General features: G+C 40.7%; 1 protein-coding gene across 4 annotated transcripts in view; it reads right to left on the bottom strand.

Annotated features, from left to right (window-relative positions):
* LOC140307286 (reelin-like) overlaps nucleotides 1–12846 on the bottom strand; it is a 92321-nt gene that overhangs the window by 39664 nt on the left and 39811 nt on the right. For all 4 annotated transcript variants that reach the window (XM_072386093.1, XM_072386094.1, XM_072386091.1 and 1 more), the window contains exon 4: nucleotides 4098–4168. In XM_072386093.1, coding sequence (XP_072242194.1) covers nucleotides 4098–4168 — 71 coding nt within the window. The remainder of the gene's footprint in view (nucleotides 1–4097; nucleotides 4169–12846) is intronic.

Genomic DNA, 12846 nt, shown 5'->3' with positions numbered 1-12846 from the left:
ATAAGATGGGCGAAGTCTTAATGGCAGAAGAGTTGACAAGAGGTCTGGCAAGATGGGTAAAAAAGAAAAAAAAGACAAGAAAAGATAGCTAGAAGAGACAGTAAGGACTCAAGAGGGGAAGATATACAGACAAACAAGGTCTCAAGATTTCTTGCCAGTGAGCCATGAGGGATGGCTGTCAGCCAGGCAAGCAGGCTGGCTAGCAGACTTGGTGGGTGGTGAGGAGGTGGGAGAGGCTAAGCCACCCATCCCTCCTCTGTTACGCTGTGATCAGGCGTCCCTCATGGGGCAGTGGCCTCTTTGAGTTATATGTGCCTTTAATAATCCATCTGGGGTGCAGTACACTTGGCGGGGCCCATAAAGGTCTGATTTATTTTCTTGCAGGAAATGAGAGGATCTGCGGATGCTGGGCAGAAAGCAGGGAGAGGTGGCCCTGCTGTCATGAGATCCAGCTGATAGACGGCCTACAGTGCCATTCAACAACTCCAATGTCTCCACCCTTTCCTAACCAATCACTATGTTTCAACATCCTCTATACTTCACCCATCTTGGCTTTTGGTCTTTTCATGGTCACTCAGTACAGGCAGAAATATATTTATGCTTCAACTGCCTAGTTGTTTTTTGTTAGTTCTCCAGTAGTGAAAACTGTAATGGTAATTCGTATTTTGCCCAGTCATGATATAAAGCATCTCTAAGTACATGTGCAGACTGGTGTCACAAACATTCTGTAGCACTGTGCATTTAATTCGGTTGCAGCACTCTCTGTCAGACTCATTTTTTGTCCTCTAAATCCACAAGTAAAGACAAAATATGGGGATTTTTAGAGCTTGTTTTTGGGGTGTAGATCAAAGGAACTTGAAAGGGATGTAGCAGGGAAGATTTTGAGGCAGACTCGAGGGGTGGGTAAAGAAGTGTGCAGGCACTGCAGAAAGGACCTGCAAGCACATGGGTGGTGGTGGTGGGGGGGGCATCCCCCCAAAACAGCTCGACAGATTAAATCACACACACAAAAATACATGTACACACGCACACAAATCCAGCCCTTTTAGAGGCTTTAGGAATGCTGAGAGGCAAAGACTTGCATGTCACACATTCCACTGAGTTATAGGTTTAAGGAATATTCCTCTTCTTCTCTCTTTATCCTTAAATCTTGTTCCCACATGTGAATTTCTTTAAATGGCCTATGTCGCTATTCATCTCTGCATCATTGTAAACTAAATCACACCTTCTCGGTTTAGCTCACTGGCTAATCTGCCCATTTGTTCCTTAAGTCTTCAACCTGGCTGATTGGTCCTGATTCCCTGTCTTTTACTTTTCCGTTTCTATCCTCCCATTCCCTTTTTAACCTTCCCTCCCTCTCCTCTATGGGTCAAAACCCAGCTTTAGATAGCTTTCAATTCTCCAGCTCTTCAAAGCTAGAGTCTTAAGCACATGAACTTCTGAAGTGGATTGAGATGGCCTTCATATCTACTTTTAGTTCACTTTGAATACTAATGCCAAGATTTGGACTACCTCTGTTAAGAGCTGCCTGAACCTTCTTTGCTTCTCTGCAGCTGATTTGAAGAACATAGCTTTCTGATCCCACAAGGAAGGAAGAGTCGACAGCTCAGTGTCTCACCCACTAATAACTCCAACTTTAAGGGAACTAAGACAACAGTCATGATTTATGTATGGTTTACTTCAACTTTTTTTCATACTTCTTTATGCAGTTCAAGTTTATGGAAAGCCAAAGTAATTCTCAAGTTTGATTTCTTATGTCAGAAACCCTGTTGTACATTCAGTCTAATTGCAGATGATCAGTCCTGTTTATGTTTGCACCCTCCTGTCCAACGTGGTTCTGCTTTTGTTGGTAATGCCATGTTCATTTCTCATTTGAAATTTCAGTAATAATCGATTTAACTGGCACAACAAAGAGTGGTGTCTTATCTACTGCCAACAGCATATCATATCCACTCTACTAATTTTTCCACCCATCCATCTTATAAACCCTCTTCATCCAATGCCGGGTCATGAGGGGGTCTGGAGCCTATCCCAGCAGCCACTGGGAAAGAGGCAGGCTACACCTTGGATGGATCACCAGTCCATCAAAGGGCCACACAGAGACAAATGAGACATACAACCATGCAGACTCACACTCACTCCTAGGATCAATTTAGAATCACCAATTAACCTAAGAAAGCAAGGAAGTCTGAGTATCTGGACAGAACCCACGCATACATGGGGGAGAACATGCAAACTCACCAGACGATATTCAAACCAGGAACTCTCTTGCTGTGAGGAGGCTAACCACCACACCACTGTGCAGCTCTTTACTTATTTTTGTTAATGACAAATAATTAGAAATAACCCAAAACTCAACTCGTTTGGAATTAATGATCTTCAAGGCACTCATCTGCACTATCTCTTCACGCTGCCACATTTGTCCTTCACCAATGAGATAAAAATGTCAGTGACCCCTGTATTTTATATCTCTGCACTCATCAGCTACATGCTCTATGCATTCTTTATCACTCTTGTGGTGGAAATTTAGTAACGCACAGAGTCAGTTATTTTCTTCTGAGGAGATAAGAGGCTTTAATAATAATATCTTGCAAGAGAGAACAACACAGTACAGAATACAGAGTTGCTCTGCCCACTGAAGCAAAAACACACAGTTATATTGCCCGCTCATCACGTCATCTGTCTTTGGGTATAGTTGATTGTTCTTCTAACTTTCCTCCCCAACCATCAGTTGAGGTTACCCAGACACAGTCGTAAATACCAGCCTAACCCTGTCCCCCCTAAAGTGCAGCTATCTCATTATAACAAGCCCACCATTGTAAAGAGGAATTTAAGAAATCAGGGCAGGGTGGTACCTTGCAGCTCGGTCATTTGCAGGTTATACACAGTAACACTCAATACAATGCATATAAGAATTAATTTTCCATTACACTCTCACGAACCATCATACATGTTGATTAGTTCACTGCTTGTTCCCTCCCTTTTAAAAAGAAGAAATCCTACCAGGTCCTGTAAGGTTTAAATCTCTGGTTTTCAGCGTGTTTGCTGTGTGCAACTGTGTGTGTGCGTGCGATACTTTGGGGCCTTGGCACTTTACAACTAAGTGACTGTTGTTGGCTGGAGATATTTAATGTGCAGGGGCAGTGTGTCAGAGGTGGTGAGAGGATGAGCTCTCAGGCAAGGAGACAAAGGAGACAAGCCTTGTTGTCACTCTGCTTCTCTGTCACTCTTCCAGGTCTGACTGGGCTCTATGCCTCATCTCTTCAATGAGGCACGGAGGCATGGTTTTGAGCACTCTCTGCTTGGCATCTATGATATACCAAGTAGAGTCTTCAACGACCTGTCGAGGATTGTGCTTGTAAAGCATCCTCGGAGGCTAACCACAGCTGTGATTTTTTTTTTTCTAATCAAAACCCGGTTTTAATGTACACTAAGCACTCCGAGGCTCGAATTCTACTATTTTCCTCTCAAAACACAGACCGCAGCAGCATTTAGACTACTTCTCTACTTTCAGCATTAAAGTCAAAATTTAATCTACAAGGAGGAGTTCTTGAGTGAGAAGGAGGGAGGCTTCTCTCCTGTAAACAAGCAATTATACACAGTCAGCATGCAGAGTGGAACTGCACTGTCTGTCAATAGCTACTTAAAGCTGTCAGAGAAAGTAGATGTTAGAAGTGTTGGCCATAAAGCGTAAATCTCTGGCAGAGAGAGTGAAGGGGGGTGGGGGCCTGAGTTTAGCATAAGCTGAAATTAAGCCGGCAATGTAGGACATTCGAATAGCTCTGACTCTGGCTGCATCATTAGGCTGAAAGAAAGCCAGGAAGTGCTGCAACAGCACAGTCATGAAGAAGCAGCATATCAACTGCTTTGTGACATCCATTCTGACTGCATATGCACACATATGACAGACAGCGACAGGAGGTGAGAAGGGGGCATGGTGTGCATGCATGTGTTGGTGCACATGTTGGCGTGAACATGCAGGGACCTGTGTAGGTATGAAAATATCTACCTGTGAGTGCAGTATAAGCATTCATTATGCATGTGTCATGTCACACACAAGAAAAGAGGAGTATCAGTGTGTCGTCCCTGTTACCCACCTCCTTGCTCACAGAGCTGCTGGGCCAGTGCATCCTTGAAAATGATCTGTCCTCGATGTGTTGCTGTGGCTCTGGAAGAGGCAATGAGAGAGCAGAAAAAGAGAAGGAGAGAAAGATCATTAAAATAAACAGCACCAAGGGGAAAGTTAACTTGTTGTTCTGATTATAAAGTTTGAAGATTGATTTGGCACAGATGGCATCATTTCCCACTTAGCCAAAATGTGTTGCAGTGCTCTATGCAAAAGAGGTTTTTCTCAGAAAATGTTACGATGCGATTTTGAGGTGAAAAACAAGAAACTTGATTGAATTTCAAAAAGCTTCTCCGAGACTAAATTTACACAGATGTACAACCGTTATTTTGATATGAATACCTGAAATGACAAACAGTCCAGAGTAAACAGCAACCAAGGCTTACTTCACTCACATTATTTTAGTAATGAAATAACTCTTGTGGTATAAAACAAAATGTGGGTTATCAAATATCTTCCATCATCCTTCAGTGCACTACCCCTCTATAATGCCAGGTGTAAATCTAATTGTATGTTGCTAGCTGCATGTGCAGAATGGGATATGGATTTTCTTCCACGGGCCATGAAATACATTATTCATCTGAAAGTGGAGAGATCCTGTAAAAGAGGAGGAAATAGTTTAGAGTATGGCAGGATCTTTTACACTAATACTGAGATATGCAGGACTGTACTACAGCTGTGTAGAAAGAGACTCAAGATCATCTGTGAAAGCAGAATTATTCTTTGTAAAGATGCACACTTAAGAAGCATCTTGAGCACAAATTTTTCCTATTAAAGTTTAAATAAATAAAACAATAACACTGCTTCTGCTACTACTATAACAGTTTAAAGTACTAAGAGGATTAAACAAATAAAAAGAAGAATAAAAAGAAGATAATGAAGACTTCAGATTGAAAGAGTTTCTGCAGTTTTCAGAGGGGCCCTGAAATGTACGTTTTTGAGCTATTTATAGCTTATTTCAGTTAATGAAGCAGAAAAACAGACAGTTTAGAGGTGACAAAGTCCCACAATAATGCTACACTTTTAGATGGCTTGTAAAAACTGAATCATCCTACAACATTTTCCCCATATAATGGACTGAGAAAAAACAACTGCGGAGGGGACGAGGTCAGAAACATAAAGAGGGAAAATATCACAGCTTGCCTGTGGTTTTTCAAACACTCATCCATCAAGGGGAGTACAGCAGTGCACCAGTTGTCTCATCTGGGACACAAACTTTTTTCAAATGTCGCAATTAGAGTTTGCTATTAATCATTAAAATCATGTGTGGCCCGTAAATCTGAGCAACCTCCCGCTGAAATACACACAGACCCGTAAAGCTGTGTGCCACCCATGTACAGTGAGGAGAGGTCTTCGAGGAGCACTGGTGGAAAACACATTTGGTCCATGTCATTCAAGTGCACACTTGTGCTCCTCGCACTGAATGTCTCTGAGTTCAAAGCATTCCGAGGATCCAAAGACACTACACGTGATTTTAGTTATCAAAATGATCAATGATATTTGGTGACTGATCACAATTGGACAGTTCTAAGTAAAATGGGGGAACGTCATCATCATACAACTTTTGGAGGTATATGGCCATGTAATCTCAGTACTGTGAGTGCAGTTGTGTTCTGCAACACACTGATGGACTGCTTACTTCACTTCCTCCCACTGCTGGGGGAAAAAAAAGCATTTGGTAGAAGCCTACAAGTTGGATACAAGCAATTACTTAGAATATTTATAGAAAAACTATACATATAATGGGTTCTGGTGGTCTACCTGGCTACTCAGGTATGTGCAGATGTGGGTTTGAAAAGCAGCCAGTGCAAAACTGCGTCACATGGTAATTATAACATACATCAGGTCGGATCACTAGTGGTTACTCAAAGCACGTGTGGAGATATATTCTGGCCAGGTGTGAACTGACGCACTTTCCAATTGGGATCAGATCGGCATCAAATCCTACGGGCACTGTCAAAGCAGTTTTTCATGTGCTATGCTACATCCGGTCACCACGTGTCTATAAGAGAAGATTAAGTGGGTGAAGACAACGCGGCGGGTGTTTGAGTCAGTGAGGCAAAAAGACTCTGTTTCTCCTTATTCATCATTTCTCTCTCCTTCTCTACATCTCCATACAGAATTGGCCCTTCAGCTCCCAAACTCTGCCTACCCTGCAGACTCAGGCCTTTTATGGGTGCCAAGGCATTTACACGTTCATCTCAGCTCATGAATAATGAACAGGCCTCTCATTAATTAATGAAGACCTCTTGTGCCTGTGCAGAGCTGGGGAGAAAACATACTTAATTACACTCATATTTCAGAATTGGTGAAAACTAATTTGAGTTTGGTATTTATGAATTAAAGATGGCGCGTAACGAACAGTGGGTGAGGATGTAGGAACAAGGTCCTTAAATATTTACTAAACAACTCAGGCTCACTTAACAGATTTTGCTTTATGATAGGAGATGTGAGGGCTCTATCAAAAACCTTTTTACCAAAAGACTTTTATTCAAATCGAACACACACACACAAGAACTTTTCTTTTACAAAAAGAAAAGTTCTCATGCTGGAATGTTAAAATAAAACGCATCATATGGAAAAGTTTTATGTTCAGGTGCGAGTATATTATTAGTAAAATTAACCAAATTTGTCGAAAGGAAAATCACTACATTACTGCAAAGAGAACACAAATTGTTAAAGTGAGATTATTGTTCTAGGCATTACATTTTTATATAACTACTGTTAAAGTATATCTGTCACTGACAGTTCTAGAAGCAATATGATGTCAATGTTTTCTTTCTCCTCAAGACATAAAAAGGCAACAAAAAATATATATATATATATATATATGACGGGGGAAAGTGTCAATTTCTCTCTTCAAATAGTGCGAGTGCATAAGGGTCTTTTAACTTAATAGTATGTATTGTCATTAATGAAATAGCCAGAAGAGGGCATTTAGTCTGAGCTGAAGATTGTGTGATCAGCGCAGCGCGACACCAATGTCTGTCTGTCGCCACTCTCCAGTGGTTCCTCAGCGTGTGCCTCTCATTACCGTCCACACTCTGGGATCCACACAAACATGCCGAGAGACTGGATACATTCAAATCATTCACTGAACAGCTAAACGTTAATTTGACTTTCTGTGAGGTTAGCAGTGGGTGGGGTAATTAAAGGTGTTTTTTTTCTTTTCTCTCCTTCCTCTGGTTCAAATGAAGGCTCATTCATTTTTTTTTTTTTGCAAATAGGTGCCATCCTCTCCCCTCTCATTGGGCTGTAGTAGAAAAACTGAGATGGGCAAAAGTGAAAGACTTTATAAATGAAGAAAAAGATGAGACAGAATGGAGAATAAAGTAAGGGAGCAGGGTTAGGGATTTGGTCAGAGAAAACGGTGATGGGGGTTAGATGATCTTGTCTTTCAAAGACCACAACCTGATGCAAAAAAAAGCTAGGCAAGCGAGTAAAGGCAGACACACATGCACTCTCTAAGCCATATATGAGCTTTAACATGTATGCAGATGGACAGGCTGTCACTCAAAGAGCTCCCCAAAGGGCCAGGAGTGGGTAATTACCAAGCATGTCCTCCATGTTAGATTACATGTTGCTGTTGGCCAGAAGTATCCCCCAGGACCCAGCTTGACAGCTCTCTGCTAACCACTTACACATACATGCATATTGCACACTCACACACTAATAAACACACACACACACGCACACGCACACACACACACACACCCTACAGCCTACAGCAATATGCATATTAAATACAGTTACTACTCCTTAAAAAACAGGAGTGAATGCATAGTCCCACACAAGCGAAAGCTGGTTAAACCAGGCTGATGATTTTCTCTCCACACAAAGAAGTATTTCCGAGGGTAGCAAACACACATGTTGGCTCATTCCTCTGCCTTCTTTAGACAAAACTCCCATTCCATTCTAAAATCCCAATAAAAGCCATTTCTTTTTCTCACAGCTCACGAGGCCTGTCTGGTAGAGGTGCAGCTCTAGTCGCCATTTGGACCTCACCCTTAAAAATAATACATCCCAATTAGTTGATTGATCGTCCTTGTTGAGAACCAGCTGTGATTATGACACTGCAGTCTAGGACAGTGTAGTCACAAAGGTAAAGACAGAGCAATGAAATCTATAAAATTCTGTTATCTCTGGCAATTAAACTGACTCTGTGGATTTGCATTACTCCCTACCACTCCCTCTACCTCCAAATTAATTAGTTGAAAATGGCTCTTGGAGAACATGCAAATTTAATGAAGTTCTACAGAGGAGGGATTTGGAGGTTGTTTGGCAAATCACCTGCTTGTTAACACAGGGTCATTGAAAGTTTTGGCTCTAAATACAGCCAGAAGAAATATAGTTATTACTTAGTATACAGCTTAAAGAGAAAAGCAATTGACCTTGGCTTCTGCTAGTGGGTAATGATTAAAGAAATTAGAAAAGCAACATTAGCTACTCAGGAGTAAATGTGTGAAGAAGACAAGAGACAGAGCTTTTTTTGCTTTTCAGGAAACACGAGAAAATCAGTTTTATAGACATCCATGTTCTGCCTGTCATACAGTTTCAGCGAGAATCAAACTAAGATCATTGGGAGGAGACAGGGAAGGAAAAGCAACAACAGATAGAAGAATCTCTGCCAGCCGTCATGCCTTGTATTTATCAAAATAGAACATAGTTTGACACAAGAAATGTACATCTGGGGCAGCTCCCTCAGCAATGGCTCATTATGCTGCATTTGAATTCAAGGACTTTTCTTTCTTTTTTTTTTCATGCTCTATTTCATCTCGATCTGTTAAGGTGGTCTATGTCCCAGCAGGTGGGACAGTGACCTTCTCAATAATGAGACTCTGATGTTAGTGATGTGGACAATATGTGGCAGTATTGATCGGAGTACTAGCGTGTGCCATGCATATAACTGTGTACACCTGTGTCTGTGCAAACTAAGGTATGCACATAATTAGAGGGGTCATGGGCCATCCCCTGGGAAATAAGGAAATATCAATAAAGATTGAATCTTTATGGTGAACTGCAACAGGATTCTGGGTTCGCCTGTAAGAGTGAACAATTTACTGCTAAATTCTGAAAATCTGTCAATTTGAAAAGTGTGTTGGGATATATGAAGATGTGTAATATAAGAGCTGGTGTATGTGTGAATGTGTGATATATGAATACTGGAATTATAAAGAGGAAGAGTGTCAGATTTGCAGCTCTGGTTTTCTTTTATGTCAGATTCATGTGTTGTGCCATCTTTCACATTTCTTCTCAATATTTCTGTGTACAATGCCCAAATCCAATTACTCTGATTACTCCAGTTCACGGTCGTTGGCCCAAAGTCTACAGTGAATCTGTCACACAGCCACAGGCTAGTTTGGAGCTTTATTAAAGAGGAAAGCTCATTAACCAGTGATCTTATGTTAAAACAGCCTCAACTGATTGACATGACTACTAACAAATCAATGGAGCAGACTAATACCAGGAGAAATGAGGAGCTGAGTGAGATAGGTCAGCTCTCAGTCGGATGCCTCAACTCTGACCTCTGAATGTGCTAAACCTGATGTGCTAAAATAATTAGACACCTTTACATGACACTCAAATAAAAATAATCACTGTTAGTCTGACCAAAACCAGACTTTTGAAATGCATGGAAACATGTTCTCAAAACCGGATTAATGCAGAGAGACCATGTGATTGGGAATTTAATCACTAATGCATCTGTTCGTTCAACTAAAGTCTAATAAGCCAAGATCCTCCGCAGTGTAAGGCTATACTAATACAGCTGCATTCTAAATAAAGTATTTCTCATTCACATTACTTTTGTCAAACAGCTAAATAAGATTGTGTTTGAAAACAGTTCATTACAACTACCTTTCAACTTGTGGTCACTTGAAGTATTCCCAGACCTACGCTGTTCTCCGATTTTATAACTGCAGCATCGCCTGACAGCTATACTTGGATGTCCTCAGTGTTCTCTCACACAGTCCACGACATCGTGGCATTTGATATTATTCAGTCAATATTACTCAATTCTGCTCCTGTGCATGTATACTGAGACAAGGCAGGTGGTTGTCGAGCTGTACCCACAGGTCCACTAAACTGTGTGTGTAACCGTGTTGGATTAACATGTTTTCATATATTTTCAAAGTCTAGTTCTGGTTAGATTTACACAATGATACCTTTTTTTGAAGTGTCTCACGTCAACGTGCAAAGTGTGCCATTAGATCTGCAAACATCCTTCTCCTCAGGGAGACACTTTGGAAAGAGAGCTCACATGCAATAATTAAAGCAATATCCGACCCAGCAGCTGTGTGAGTCCCTCAGGAAGACAGTGAAAAACACTATACACATATATACTAAGACATAAAGATATGCTCAGGCAGAGCTGAATGTGGACATACATACATACACTCATGGACAAGGCATAACATCAGATGAGTTATACATAGCACTAAGCTTTATTTTGAATATGTTTCTAGGAAGCTTCTTGTTGCTGGTGAGATTTTAAACACACACAACTATAATATTTGCTGTGAGGGTGTAAATGAAGAGAGAAAAGAAAAGAAGCAACAAACCAGTGCATCTCTGCTGTCACTAGAAGCTTTTTAACCATTCTCACCTCTGCATACATTATGTAGTTGTGTGAACTGTCATGTTTAGGTAAATACATAAATGTGTGATTTGTTTTGTTTTTTACGTATGAAAAAGTTTTTCAGTATTTAACCCCAATTCTGTCTCCAATAAATGAACATGCTGCTTTTCAATTTGAATGACCTGTGATAAAGACTGAGCTCTCCAACACTGTAATTTGGTTTTCTTGTCGTTCCTTTGAACATGCTTTGCAATTATTTTCTTGCTTATCTCCTAAAAGGGTGGGGCAGTAAACCAACTTTTGTATTTATACTGGTATTTTTTTCATTTTTTGGTCAAGGTGTAGTCTTAGCAAACACTAATTTGCAATGCAGCTGTACATTTTCAAACATTTTGCTTCTGCAGACATTTTACATTTTTGTTTTGTCGCAAATCCCCACAGTAAGAGAGGACGGTCTGTAACTATCTAATCTAGGCTATTTACTTTCTGTTCATTTACATATTGATATAATGATGCAGCTGTATATGTATATATTTTCATTTGATAACAGTAGCCTTTACAGAATCGAATTGAATAATTTATTTTTAAGTGCTTCTGACATAATACATGTGGCATTTAGCCTCTGTATAAAATACCAGTATATCTAGCACATAGTCATTCAACCTAGTAATACTAGACTAGAATATCACTTTCGGTTGTCCAGCTTTGTCTCCTAAAATACTTTTCATCTTTTCTTTTTTGTTCAGTGTTATGCACATAATGTCACCAAGCGGCATGATGGGTAAACAGAATAACTTCAACATAAAACTGAAGACATCTCTGATGGCGACAAAAGACAATAAAAGGCGTGAAATGTACAATCCACTCATTTAGCACAATTTCTAAAGGCTGTCACTAACTTCGGTGGTGCACATACCAACACCTTTTAGGAAAGAACAAAGCATTTTTTTCTCAGTGAGTGCCATGACTTTAATATATATCTGTGTGTGTATGTGTGTATTCTCCCCCGTCCTGCACCTCCTCTTCTTCAAGGCCTCTCCTTCTCTTTAGGTGGCAATTTACAGCCGTCCAGAAAATGAGTTTCTCTGGATGCCCACGTCATGGCACTCTATCACACTGCTGCTAGTGATGGGTTACCAGGGACACTCCTACAATATCGGCCATAAAACTGCTCAGAAGGCCTGTATTAATGCAGCAGTGGACCGGTTCCAGTCCTCTGAAGGACGGACGGTGTCTGGGACTTTAATTTAAGCACTCATGGTGGCGCTTGTGGAAAAAGAGTCCTTGTATCAATCAGGGCAGGAGTGCTATTGGCTAGAGCAGGAGAGTGCATTAATTACTTTTTTTTACTGTCAAGGTGGGTGTGATGTCTGTTAAACCTGAAGCATTTCTTCTAAAACTGCACAAACTGAAAAGTTTTCATTCATATAAACCAAGATGCATAAACAAAATTTGAGTGAAAGAAACAGCCGAATTTCTCCAACCAAATCTCAACCTCAAAGCACGTCTAGGCTTAGGTCAGACAGCCCATGCCTGTTGATTCCCTCCACTTAAACCCAGGAGAGGATGATGTAGATGGGAGCTGTGAACTGTAACAGGGTGCTGTGGGTATGTTTGTATATGTGTCTTTATGTGTCCAAATGAGAAGCAGTCCTCAGCCAACTGGAGTGTGACTGGCTGACTTTGATAAGGTCAGCCGCAGGGGCCCTTATTGTCATACAATCGTGGCCCTCTGGCACCCCCACTTTCATCAGAACTGGCACACTGTGGTTCTATGGTTTACACTCACACATAAACACATTGCACATGCATGCACACACACATAAATACTCAGGAAAAACACAATCCTTGTAAGCTGACACACACTCAATAGTAAATGTGTTAGCTGGCAGACAAAAAAGAAAGCCAGTAAATCTGTTTGCCTCAGTGGATTTTATTTATCTGGTGGCTCCATTTCAGAAATTCCCCCTGCTGAATCTGAGTCTGTCTGTCCGATAAAAGTCTGTCTGATTTTTCCAGGAACTCATTAAGGGACGCTCGCGATAACATTGCCATAATATTTAACTTTGTTTAAGCAAGAATGAGGAAATTAGCCTCATTTGACAGTTTATAAATTAAAAAAATGGCATGATACTGATGTTTA

Source organism: Leuresthes tenuis, unplaced genomic scaffold, assembly GCF_036924035.1.
Source record: "Leuresthes tenuis unplaced genomic scaffold, fLeuTen1.0.hap1 SCAF_5, whole genome shotgun sequence".
NCBI lineage: Eukaryota > Metazoa > Chordata > Actinopteri > Atheriniformes > Atherinopsidae > Leuresthes > Leuresthes tenuis.
The sequence above is the reverse complement of the archived record's forward strand: the minus strand, read 5'-3'. Positions and strand labels throughout refer to the sequence as shown.